The sequence below is a fragment of the Nothobranchius furzeri genome, chromosome 15 (assembly GCF_043380555.1).
Source record: "Nothobranchius furzeri strain GRZ-AD chromosome 15, NfurGRZ-RIMD1, whole genome shotgun sequence".
NCBI classification, from domain to species: Eukaryota; Metazoa; Chordata; class Actinopteri; order Cyprinodontiformes; family Nothobranchiidae; genus Nothobranchius; species Nothobranchius furzeri.
The window spans coordinates 44,962,418-44,976,139 of record NC_091755.1 but is presented as its reverse complement, the minus strand read 5'-3'; the positions used below and the strand labels follow the sequence as shown (position 1 = coordinate 44,976,139).

Below are 13,722 nucleotides of genomic sequence, written 5' to 3'. Positions count from 1 at the left end.
TTCCTGTAACATGTTTGTGTTTGCAGGCGACATACTTGACTCTGAGCTGGTTAAGTGTGGAGGGGCTCCTTTCTGTGAGGAGCTAAATGATCATCAGATGCTAATCAGATGCTAATCAGCGCGCCTGGCCCGTACGGAGCGCTAAAGTGGTCGGAGAGTCGAGCTGCTGCTGAGAATCGTTCCTCAGCTGGAAAATACCAGAAAATAAAAACAGCAGCAAAAAGTTCTGACCTAAAACAAAAGCTGGATAATGTTCTAACGAACCAACAGAGAACAGCTAGCACCGACCTTAGAACACGCTGGACAAACGTCCCGAATTCACAACCGGAAATGACGCGGCTAGCTTAACCAACATTCTTAGCTTTTAGGAGGGATTTTTTTTTTTTTTACAAAAGCGTCATTTATTTTCATACAGAGAAAACATTTGGCCAGTTTGGTTATATTTGTAGAGCGGAGACACTTGTACAAACATGAATGCGATTCAAAACGATGAAGATATGAGAGGGACACACAGCTAATGTTTATGCTAAGATAAGCTAACTGTGTCCTGAGACAAACATGACATTTTCCCGATGATCTGCTTTTTTTTTTTTTTTTTTTTACAACATCCACACGCTTCACGAGGGACTCTTTTGTAACTTGTTGAAACAACTTAGTCAAAATTTCTGGACAAAACAGCATCTTAACAGTCGTGTTTGTTAGTTTCATGTTAGCTCTGTGGTGGAGCTGGAATTTGTCATCAGTAAAGATTTCTTCTGAAAAGTGGTCAACACATTGAAATGTTGTATTACTATAATTGAGTCCCCAGACCAGAGAGGGCAGTAAACCTTTCACTGACTTCTGGGTTTGCCCTGGACTCTCCTCTCAGCACCTACAGGAGGAGCAGACTCCTCGGCTCTTCTCTGATCTCCTCCTGGATCATGGAGCTCCTCACGGTCTTAACCCGGATTCAGTCTTTCTGGAAACTTTTCATAATTAACACAGATTTATAAAAATACCCTTTTTTGTTCACTTTTTTCTCATCTGGACTACAAGTGGTGACTTAAGACCAATGATGACTAAATCAGCTTTTAGACCATTAAACTAACCCAAATAACGAATGTACAGGAGTTAAAATAAAATCTGAAACTTGTGTTTTAAAATCAACAAAAGTGCAGCTTGTTGCAGTTTTTAGCTGCATAAAAATCCTGATTATTGCACCATTTGAGTGGAAAACATGCAGACTGTGAACATGTCTGTTTTAGTTAACTGGAAAACGAGATAAAAGGTAAATCTGGCTGTAATCACTGATTGTGACGCTGCTGGTGCACTCATCTGAACATGCACATTCATGAATATTCTAGTAAACAGCTGGGAGTTTATTTTCTTCATCTCCAAGAAACTGAGAAAATTAGAGGATGAGTGTCGGTTAATTACCTTCTGCACTCGCTGTGATCAGAAGCTCTGACGCTGAGAGAAGCAACAGAAAACTGGAGCATCTGCAGACACTTTCATGCTTTTGTCTGCAGAAACACAAGGACGGGCTCAGCTCACGGAAAAACTGTTTTTTTAATAATTACTTATTTACAAAAACAAAGCCAATTTAAGCAGATCCAAAATAAATAAAACTAACAATCTTATTTCATTCATTATGTTTAATGTTTAAACAACCTTCAGGATTCAAGGACTTTGTTTATTGTTGGTCCCTTAGAAAAGAAACCCCACAAACGCTCATTTAGTGTTGAGAAGGACCAGAAGTGCTGCAGAAGAAGTCCAGCCCCGAACCAGATGTTCTTGTTTTTGTAGGAAACTCCTGTGAGTTTGGGATCCGCTCGGTATTCCTGTTGTGATGAAATTAAAGCTCTTCTTGTTCCTGACGTGTTTGGAAGTGCAAGGAGTGAATGGGCTGATGGTGGAGCAGCATCTCCAAACTGACTTCAGACACAATGTAAAAAAAAAAAACATAAAAAACTTCCAGAAGAGACCAAAACCCTCCGAGCGCGAGATGAGCAAAGCTCTATCCTTTTGGTTTAAGGTGGATTGAGTCATTAAATGAATTTATTATAAAAACTTTCCACAAAATCAGCTCAGATACCAACAAAAACCTGAATATTCACAAGACTGATGTAAAAGTCCACATCCAGAGCAGGAGCTGCGGTCATTTATCACGTTAGTTTACTTCCACCTGTGTGAACCAACTGTCCCCGTCCCTCCGGTGGACACATCATCACAGCCAAAAGGCAAAAATATACAGGTTTTTTTTTTCATTCACATTATTTAATACAGATAAATTATAAGGTGAAAAATTCCCAACATGAACCTAAATGATCAGACCTAATCCGAACCATCCCGGGTATTTTTCCATGATTATGTAAAACCAAGCCGGCTGGTTCTGATTGTTTCACGTCGTTATATTTACCTCCATCTCCACTCGTCTGCAACGGAAACAACTTTGTTGTTTAGGATCAATTATTTAAATAAACTTTTAAATGTTTCCCGGGGCTGAAAGCAGCTCAGGTTAAAACAGTTTAATACTTAGATTACTCTGATTCTTTCTGTTGACCTTTGACCTTTACTGGCTCAGAAATCGAGAATGAGAACTAACGAGTTTCACTTTAATAATCTGAACTGAAATCACGGATCTGTGTTGGGATGAATCGGGATGCTGCCAGGGACTGGATCTACTTCCTGAAATCCGTGACGGGAAGAACGTCCAGTAAGTGCGATCGGAGACGTCACCAATTTGATCCTTGAGGCACTTTTTAAATAAAACTTCTCGTCTTCTGCATCTTCCTCCGTTTGTTAGTGAAAATCAGAAGTTGTGTTTTCTACTGAGGACGTGCCGCTTGCACCAATGAGAAGGCATCGTTGACTTTACCTCACTGCCTGCATCGCCTTACACATCTACATTCTGCTGTTGCCTCCTAGCACACACTAAACAGACCACTCATCGTGTCTAGTCCTTCAGTGATGGAGTTCGTACATCGTCCCGGGACGTGAGGCGGGCTGGAGTGTTCCCATCACGTCAGGCACAGAATGAAACATTCCTGTTTGGGAATTACAACGCTGGCCATGCTCTGACAGGGAAGTGGGACGCTCGGTCGGAAAAAGGAAATCATCTGAAGAAGAAAAGGAAATAAAACAGCGAGGAATGTTCTAGCAGTCCAGAGTTTCTGTTTTCCTCCTCAGCACCAAGAAACTAGAGTCGGATCGTCGGTGAAGCCTGGAGCCCAGGAAGGACGCTCTCGCCTCCACCACCGGTTTGTCCGAGACGCACGTGGACACGGGAAGCTGGTGTGTCCTCATACGGACTCTTCTGTGGACAGCAGCAGAGGGTTGATGTACTCGAAGCCCTCGAACTCAGACTGGTCTATCCTCTTGATGACGTCCCTGCAGGAGGAGGCAGCAGAAACATCAGCGTCAACATTTCATTCTTTTACTCAGGAAACAGAGAAGAGGCAACGCTGTTTAACGTAACCGAACCCAATATTCACCATCACGGTGACTGTAGCGGCCAGCTGAGCAGCTGATGCCAGTGACCCTTAATCGGCTCACAGAATTCATACAAGCCACACCCTTCCAGAGAAAACGGCTTGGGTTAAGTTGTTTGTAGAGAAGGTAACACTGAAGTGCTGAAATGATGTCTTTAGCCTAAATTCACCTCAGCTGCACATGGCCGACTGCATCCCCACGTAAGTTTTGCTGTATTGACGCTTTTGTTTGGGTTATTAGTTCGACACTCTAGTCATTGTTTGGTTTTCCTGTCCATCACCGAGTCACATCTACAGATAAAGCAGCTCTGAGGAGTTATTGTTTTGTTTAGCACCCTCGGCCAGCGGGGCAAGGTAAATGTGAGAATATAATCTATTTGTGTTGTGACATCGACGTTTTTATTTATGCTTTGTACATCTCTACACAGTTTTCACGGTGCAACTCATGGAGTGAAGTCCAAGGCATTGGACCAGAGAAACGAATAAAAGTTCATGCACCCGTCGAGGCTCTCCGTTCTTTTCTTCATGGTGCCAGGGGCAGCTACAGTGACGCCGCAGCATTCACCATGTCACCACAGGCCACGCCCACTACGTCTCAACATCTCCGTTTTCTGACATCATTTGGAGTTGACTTAGTCACGAAGGTCACAGAGCAAAGGCTACGAGGGACTTCCTGTTTTCAACGATGCCTCCAAGTGGCGTGGGAAGACGGAACACCAGACAACGTGATGAAGCACGTTTAAATTCTTACTTTTAAAAGATCTTTAATGAAAACACGAGCATCTAACTGTTGTTACAGCAGACGTGAGGCTGCGCGTTTCCTGTGACCTCAGCGGTGCGTCCCCTCCTCTCCGGTAGCGTTTCCATGCGTCTGGTCATGAACGCAGGAGAACGGATCACACGAGGTTTCACCAGTTCACATGATAACAAGCACGCAGAAATATGACCGCGTGAATGCAAAAGGTCTGGTTTATTTCCTGTTATCACCAACGCTTTGGTTAAATTACTGCAGCCATGTTTGTTCCTTAGTTAAGCCGAAGCAAACCTGCATGTGATATTTTGAAATTTGCTGGATGCTTTAAACCACTTCCTGTTTGCTGAGCTTGGTGTGTCCTGGAAATGTGCCGCTAAACAACAGACCATAAAAGACAGCGCTTCTGGGACGCATCAGATACTAATCCCTCTGGGAGTAATAAAGTTTTTGTGAATTTGAATACGGGGGTGGAGCCAACAGTCATTGTGCACCTCTGGCCACCGCTGGATGGCACTACTGTCTGTTCTCAGGGGGCGGGGCTAAGGTGGCAGTACAATAATGACGAGTAGATGAACTGGGGACTGGACCCTGATCTGGTGAGAGGTTAGGCCCCGCCCACAACCTTTGGTGAAAACTCAAACTTCAGATAAGTTTAGCTCAGGTAGACGGAGCAGGTGTGAGCCTTCCTCCTGGGCACGGCGGTTATTTACGGACGCTGCTGAGCCTAAGAACCAGTTTAACGTAAAAATGGCTCCACGTATTTGGTGAGTCGGGCCAGTCAGATGAAGCCGGCGTTTCCAAACACTTAGATATGTTTTTGGTGTTTCCACCGACCAGAGCCTCGTTCTGAAACAGCAACCAAAGCCGCCGCGGTTCGTACCGGCGGCGAATCGGAGGCCACTCAGGGAGACGGAATAATCAGACCTCTCGCTCCCCCGCCAGATGGAAGAAAGTGGAGCCGACCAATGGAAGGACTTGTTCTGGTTCTTTGTTTTGGTGAGAAAGCTTCACAAGAGCAGCGTCGCAGGTAAATGAAGTGGAACCTCATAGAGGCTGAAGAGCGGCCCTTAGCAACAGGCTGTTTACCCGTGTGTGCGTGTGTTTGTGTGTGTGTGTGTGTGTGTGTGTGTGTGTGGCCTCTCACTGGGACAGGCTGAGACTTTCCTCCCAGCGGACACCGAGCGGGGGGCTTTGAAGTTAAAACAAAAGGTGCGTTCTCTGCTCCACCAGGTGGGTGGGAGTCTCACTTTAGGGGCCACCGGCGGTGTCCAACAGGTTGCCGATCCCACCCACACGGCGCGCCGGGACAAGTGAATGAAACGCTACAATGTCTTTCTCCTCCAGTGTGCTGACTGGAATATTGATGAAGCAAATATTTTTGTCCCGTCTGATCCGATGTGAAGAGCTCTCGCTGTGGGAGGAGGTCAACCATTAGATTTAGAACAGGGAGGTGTTTTTCACCCTGGACTCTCAGAGGGGGGAGAAGCTTTGGTCGATGACCAAAACAAACAGCGTGCTCCACCAGCGCTGCCTTTTCTTTCCAGGCCTGGATGATTTGAAAGCATTCCCAGATGCAAGGAGAAGAAAACGGAGCGAGGTGGGAGGGAAGTTGGCCAGAAAACAAGAGAAAACCATGAGAATGTCCGTGGTCTACTTCTGGACTCAGGAAATCTAAACTTTAAACTCAACATGCTCAGCAGCAGACCCCCACGGCTAAGCTGTCCTGGACCTGTCCCAGATCTGTCCCGACCACGTCCTGGACCTGTCCCAGATCTGTCCCGACCACGTCCTGGACCTGTCCCAGATCTGTCCCGACCCTGTCCTGGACCTGTCCCGACCCTGTCCTGGACCTGTCCCGACCCTGTCCTGGACCTGTCCCGACCCTGTCCTGGACCTGTCTCGGCCCTGACCTGACCACGTCCTGGACCCGTCCTGGACCTGTCCCGGCCCTGACCCGACCACGTCCCGGCCCTGACCCGACCCTGACCTGACCATGTCCTGGACCCGTCCTGGACCTGTCCCAGATCTGTCCCGACCCTGTCCTGGACCTGTCCCGACCCTGACCCGGCCCTGTCCCGGCCCTGACCCGACCACGTCCTGGACCTGTCCCGACCCTGTCCTAGACCTGTCCCAGATCTGTCCTGACCCTGTCCTGGACCTGTCCCGACCCTGACCCGACCACGTCCCAGATCTGTCCCGACCACGTCCTGGACCTGACCCGACCCTGACCTGACCATGTCCTGGACCCGTCCTGGATCTGTCCCGACCACATTCTGGACCTGTCCCAGATCTGTCCCGACCACGTCCCGGCCCTGACCCGACCCTGACCTGACCATGTCCTGGACCCGTCCTGGACCTGTCCCGGCCCTGACCCGACCACGTCCTGGACCTGTCCCGGCCCTGACCCGACCACGTCCTGGACCTGTCCTGGACCTGTCCCGACCCTGTCCTAGACCTGTCTCGGCCCTGACCTGACCACGTCCTGGACCACGCTCCGGACTTGTCCTGACCCTGTTCCAACCACGTCCCGGCCCTGTCCCAGGTTAGAGGAGGCTAGAGGCGACGGTTCATCCTTTAGCTATGTTGTTCCAGTTCTGGGGCTCAAAAATAAGATTTGAACAACTGAGTGTTTGGGAGCAGCGTGAAACCTGGACCCTGCTGAAGCCGTTAACATGAGGGTGTGGCCTGTGACTGGCTGTTTTATTATTTTATTTACCTTTAACCTGAGAACTCATTCTCATTTACAATCTGGCCAGTCGGCAGCAGCAACAGACACACGGTAAGCTTCTCATATATAATATCTACACGCTATCAGAACAGAATTAAAGCTGTCTTTAACACTCAGACGCAGGAACACTGATCAGAAACTACTGATCACCATGATGAGTAGTGAAAGGGGCACCAGTGACCAAACTGGTGGCTGAGTGTTGAATGACATCGAGTTCATGAAGAAGTTTTTAGGAAGCGGTCCTATAAATGATGTCACCGTGATCTAAGATGGAAGGATTGTCATGTTGACCAAGGATTGCTTTGCAGAATGAGTAAAGGATGACCTGTTGCTATAGAAACCCAGTTCTAGACTTTAGAAAGTAATGAATTCATGTGAACGTCAGATGAAAGTGCTGCCAAGCCAGACTGTTATTGGCTGACCGATCCACAGGTGCGTGTGATTCTGGACGACGGTGGTCAGCAGGTAGAACGGAGCAGAAACGTCTCTAACTAAAACAAACGCTGGCGTCCAGCCCCAGGGCCGAGGTGGGGAGACTGAAGTGTGCTTCCCCAGACGACAGGCTGCCATTTTCTCAGAGACAGACCTGGTGTATCAAACCAACCCCCCACCCTCAGCATCCTGGCAAGGCCCCAGGCTTTTACTGCTGCAATGTAAATGTGGAACACGGAGGGTTTACGCTTCCCTCTCCCTCCACGACGCTCACTTCTCTTTCTTCTTGTGCCAAGCCCATCATGAGTGGGAGCAGGGGGGAGACTGGAGAGCTGTTTGCATCACCCCCTCCTAGCAGGAGTGGGCGATGTCAGCCTCTCTCCTTGGCAACAGAGGCAAGGGAGAAGAGATAGGAGACAAAGATGCAGGGAAAAGGCGTGGGTCTTTCTTTTATTCCTCGTCCTCTTTTTAATCAGGCGGGAACAGAAACGGGAAGTCCAGGAGAAGGAAAGACTCCGAGTGAGGTTGGTTTCCAGGGCCACCGCCGCTGCCATCGTGTCTTCTGATGTGTGTTTGATGTGTCTACCACTGAAGTGACAGTGAGCTACTCACCCGACTCCCCCCATCACCCCTGCCTCTCTTCAGCAACACTCTGACAGATTCCCATCATCAAACGCTGTCACAAACGAGGAAGGATGAGCGCCGGCGCCATCCGGCTGCAGCCTCTTAATGAGCCGCCAGGCTGGTTTGAAGTTGGAGAAGCTCCTTGAGTCTGAGGGAGAAGCCTGTCACGGCTGCAGAACGTGACGGGCGTTTGATAAGGGTTCTGCTGGGGAGAACACTAATTACTGCAGCTTCAAAGGAGGCTTTTATTGTGAAGGAGGAGAGCCTGAGATGGACTGGAGTACGGAGATAAAAACAGACATCTGTCCATCAGTCCGACTGTAAATGGCCTTTATTTATTCACCCATTCACGCGACAGCTGACTGTAGCCTGAAGGTCTGAACTGAAACTGATGTTTAGTTAAATAAACGATGACGAGTTTTAACCTTCTGGCTTCGGAGCAACAAAACAGCTGGTTTCATGTAAACGTCACTCATAAAACCCAGAAGAAGACTTAAGACTCAGCTGTTAGGCCACTGGTGAAACAGGTGGTAAAGCCCCGCCCCCTTTGGAGCTCAGGTGGACACACCATTCAGAGTTTGGGTTAGTCACAGGAAGTTGCCATGACTCAGTGATGATGTCATCTACTTGGTAAGATAAAAATGGTAAACGTTGGATTTTGTGATTCTCGTTAACAGGAACCGCATGGTTTCGCCCTGCCCACCCGAGGGTACCTCCGGATCGTTCTGTCGTCCACGCCGAAGGAGATAAACGATTCTTTCAAACACCTCCGACCGATGCGTGAATTCTCCAAGTCCATTGCGAGTCACGTGACTCGCTTGTTCTTACAGTTACTCTACGTAGAAGACCAGAGGTTTTGACCACCACTGGTTATTCCACAGAACCTGTTTCAGCAAAGATGCCGGTGACTTGGGGAACTACTGCCCCCTGCAGGCCTGGCATGCTCTGGATTTATTGCTGAAAAGGAGGAGGAGCGGGCCCAGGTGGGTGGGGTTTATCTGAAACGGGTCGTGGAGGTTAAAACGATGCAGAAATGTTTTCATCTGAACTTTTGTTTTCTGTTTTCATCAGAAAATGAGTTTCTAACAACAGAAGAAGCGGGTCAGACGTGTTTTAACCCGATTACAGCTCAGAACATCATGACTTCATGTTTCCATGCTCCGTCTTCTTCTTCGGCCTACAGACTAAAGCCTCACCTGATCTTTTCTGCTGACAAAGAGCCGTTCTTTGGGACTGGCTTTGGTTATTTAATTTTCTGCTCGCATCCATTAAATGCTTTGCAGGAGGAAATCTAAATGTTGGAGCCTGAACAATCAATCCAGCATGGACTTCTGCAGAAACGCTGCCTAACAAAAGCCTGGTAATATCTCCTGGCAGGGATCAGCGGAGCCGTAACGAATCTATTTCTGCGTCTGCAGCAGCAGCAGCGTCTGAGTCGTGTCTGTTGTTCTGCCAGCTTTCCTTCGTCTTTCTCTCCAAAAGGAAAAACCAGCTCCCGTCGGATCCTGGAAGCTCCGTGTTGCCGTTAATCAGGACAATGTCCCCGATGGGCGAAGGACTCGAGGGAGGCAGCACAGCGAGCATCGGCTCTGAGCGTTTCTAGTGAAGCTGACGGCCGTCAGAACCTCGGTGTTGAAACCAGAAGAGCAGAAATGAACAGGATCAGTACCTTCTTCATGTGTGTCCCTCTGGTGGCGGATCTGGGTACTGCAGGAAGAACATTTACTTGTTTTGTTTTTTAAACATGATGAATAAATATATGAGTGATAGTTTAATAAACGAAGGTGAAATGCCCAGCGTTGCTATTGTTTTAGCTTAAGATTAGGTTTTATTTGTTTTTATTTTAGCTGTGATGTAAAAATATTAACTAGAAAACATTTTATTCATGTTTTCATTACATCAGCACGAGAGATCAGATCATTCTAACTATTATTTCACGTTAAAAGTTAAATCTTCACTAAACCTGAAACATCTTCTCAGGTTAGGATGGATTTAACTGCTTCAAATAAAGTAAGGACCGGATCAGGGATGATGGGAGTTGTAGTCCTGGTGGACCTCCAGGACCAGGACTGGACTCCACCTGGTCCTGTTTGGTGTGGATTTATTTTCTGATTGTCCCAAATGAGCGTTTTATATCCAGGATGTGTGAGGAGATACTTGTGATGATAGGAGGTGGATTAGATCAGAGTTGCGTTCCTGCAGAGAAGTATTAAAAACCAGGATCCAACCATAACGCCGTGCCATGAGAGTCCAGAAGCTCCAGCCTCAGGCCCACCTGAGGTCATCCAGCCTCTATCTGACCTGAGATCAGTGAACAGCTGTACTCACTGGTCGTCCGGCGTTAGCTGCACCGGCTCGTTGGTGAACTGCGTGTCAAAGTTTTCCAAGCCGTACTCGTCAGAGATCTGAGGTTTGAAGGGCGGAGTCATCTCTTTCTTCTCCAGCTGAGGAAGAACAAATAAAAGGTGTCTGTCACCAGCAGGAGGAGGACAAGATCATCATCATCCTCATCATCTTCATCATCATCCTCATCCTCATCCTCATTATCCTCATCCTCATCATCTTCATCATCATCCTCCTCCTCCTCATCCTCATCATCATTATCCTCATGCTCATCATCATCCTCATCCTCATCATCATCATCATCATCATCCTCATCCTCATTATCCTCATGCTCATCATCCTCATCATCTTCATCATCATCATCCTCACCCTCATCATCATCATACTCATCCTCATCATCATCCTCACCCTCATCATCATCATCATCATCCTCATTCTCATCCTCCTCCTCATCATCATCCTCATTCTCATCCTCATCATCCTCATCCTCATCATCATCATCCTCCTCATCATCCTCATCATCATACTCATCATCATCACCATCCTCCTCCTCATCATCCTCATTCTCATACTCATCATCCTCATCCTCATACTCATCATCATCATCATCCTCATCATCATCATCACCATCCTCCTCCTCCTCATCATCCTCCTCATCATCACCATCCTCCTCATCATCATCCTCATTCTCATGCTCATCATCCTCACCCTCATCATCATGGTAAAAATTGTAAATGGCCTGTATTTGATATAGCGCCTTCTAGAGTCCTGGAACCCCCCAAGGCGCTTTACAACACAATCAGTCATTCACCCATTCACACACACATTCACACACTGGTGGGGATGAACTACAATGTAGCCACAGCTGCCCTGGGGCGCACTGACAGAGGTGAGGCTGCAGAGCACTGGCGCCACCGGTCCCTCCGACCACCACCAGCAGGCAACGTGGGTTAAGTGTCTTGCCCAAGGACACAACGACAGCGACAGACTGAGTGGGGCTCGAACCTGCAACCTTCCGATTACGGGGCAAGCACTTAACTCCTGTGCCACCGTCGCCCCATCATCATCATCCTCCTCCTCATCCTCCTCATCATCATCCTCATCATCCTCATTCTCATACTCATCATCATCACTATCCTCCTCCTCATCATCCTCATTCTCATCCTCATCATCATCATCCTCATCATCATCACCATCCTCCTCCTCATCATCCTCATTCTCATCCTCATCATCAACATCCTCATCACCATCCTCCTCCTCATCATCCTCCTCATCATACTCATCACCATCATCCTCCTCATCATCCTCATTCTCATCCTCATCATCCTCATCTTCATCATCATCCTCATCATCCTCCTCCTCCTCATCATCCTCAACATCATACACATCATTCTCTTCATCATCATCCTCATTCTCATCCTCATCATCCTCATCTTCATCATCATCCTCATCATCATCCTCCTCCTCATCATCCTCAACATCATACACATCATTCTCTTCATCATCATCCTCATCATCATCACCATTCTCATCCTCATCATCCTCATTCTCATCATCATCATCCTCATCCTCATCCTCCTCATCAGCCTCATTCTCATCCTCATCATCCTCCTCCTCCTCATCATCATACTCATCATCTTCATCATCCTCATCATCATCCTCAACATCATACACATCATTCTCTTCATCATCATACTCATCATCATCATCATCCTCATCCTCATCATCATCATCATCATCCTCATTCTCATCCTCATCATCATTCTCATCATCATCATCATCCTCATCCTCATAGATATCAATACTCATCCTCATCATCATCATCATCATACTCCTCATCATCCTCATTCTCATCCTCATCCTCCTCCTACTCATCATCTTCATCATCCTCATCATCATCCTCAACATCATACACATCATTCTCTTCATCATCATACTCATCATCATCATCATCCTCATCATCATCATCCTCATCATCATCCTCATTCTCATCATCATCCTCCTCCTCATCATCATCCTCATTCTCATCCTCATCATCATTCTCATCATCATCATCATCCTCATAGAAATCAATACTCATCCTCCTCATCATCATCATACTCATCATCATCACCATGCTCCTCCTCATCATCCTCATTCTCATCCTCATCATCCTCATCCTCATCATCATACTCAACATCATCATCATCATCCTCATCATACTCATTCTCATCCTCATCATCACCATCCTCCTCCTCATCATCCTCCTCATCATACTCATCATCACCATCATCCTCCTCATCATCCTCATTCTCATCCTCATCATCATACTCATCATCATCATCCTCATACTCATCATCCTCATCATCATACTCATCCTCATCACCATTCTCATCCTCATCATCCTCATTCTCATTCTCATACTCATCCTCATCATCATACTTATCATCATCACCATCCTCATCATCATCATCCTCCTCCTCATCATCCTCATTCTCATCCTCATCCTCATCATACTCATCATCATCATCCTCATCATCATCCTCATCCTCATCATCATACTCAACATCATCATGGTCATCATACTCATTCTCATCCTCATCATCACCATCCTCCTCCTCATCATCATCCTCCTCATCATACTCATCATCACCATCATCCTCCTCATCATCCTCATTCTCATCCTCATCATCATACTCATCATCATCATCCTCATACTCATCATCCTCATTCTCATACTCATCATCCTCATCATCATACTTATAATCCTCATCATCATCCTCATCATCATCATCCTCCTCCTCATCATCCTCATTCTCATCCTCATCATCAACATCCTCATCACCATCCTCCTCCTCATCATCCTCCTCATCATACTCATCATCACCATCATCCTCATCATCCTCATTCTCATCCTCATCATCCTCATCTTCATCATCATCCTCATCATCATCATCCTCCTCAACATCATACACATCATTCTCTTCATCATCATCCTCATCATCATCACCATTCTCATCCTCATCATCCTCATTCTCATCATCATCATCCTCATCCTCATCCTGCTCATCAGCCTCATTCTCATCCTCATCATCCTCCTCCTCCTCCTCATTATACTCATCATCTTCATCATCCTCATCATCATCCTCAACATCATACACATCATTCTCTTCATCATCATACTCATCATCATCATCATCCTCATCCTCATCATCATCATCATCATCCTCATTCTCATCCTCATCATCATTCTCATCATCATCATCATCATCCTCATCCTCATAGATATCAATACTCATCCTCATCATCATCATCATACTCATCACCATCCTCCTCCTCATCATCCTCATTCTCATCCTCATCATCCTCCTCCTCCTACTCATCATCTTCAT

General features: G+C 46.8%; 1 protein-coding gene across 4 annotated transcripts in view; it reads right to left on the bottom strand.

The window, feature by feature from the left end:
• Positions 1–1,529: 1,529 nt before the first annotated feature.
• Positions 1,530–13,722, bottom strand: part of prkcz (protein kinase C, zeta) — a 95,303-nt gene continuing 83,110 nt past the window's right edge. For all 4 annotated transcript variants that reach the window (XM_015968705.3, XM_070544916.1, XM_015968706.3 and 1 more), the window contains 2 exons: positions 10,337–10,452; positions 1,530–3,369 (listed from right to left, as the gene is read on the bottom strand). In XM_015968705.3, the coding sequence (XP_015824191.3) occupies positions 3,282–3,369; positions 10,337–10,452 (204 nt within the window). In that variant the 3' untranslated portion in view covers positions 1,530–3,281. The remainder of the gene's footprint in view (positions 3,370–10,336; positions 10,453–13,722) is intronic.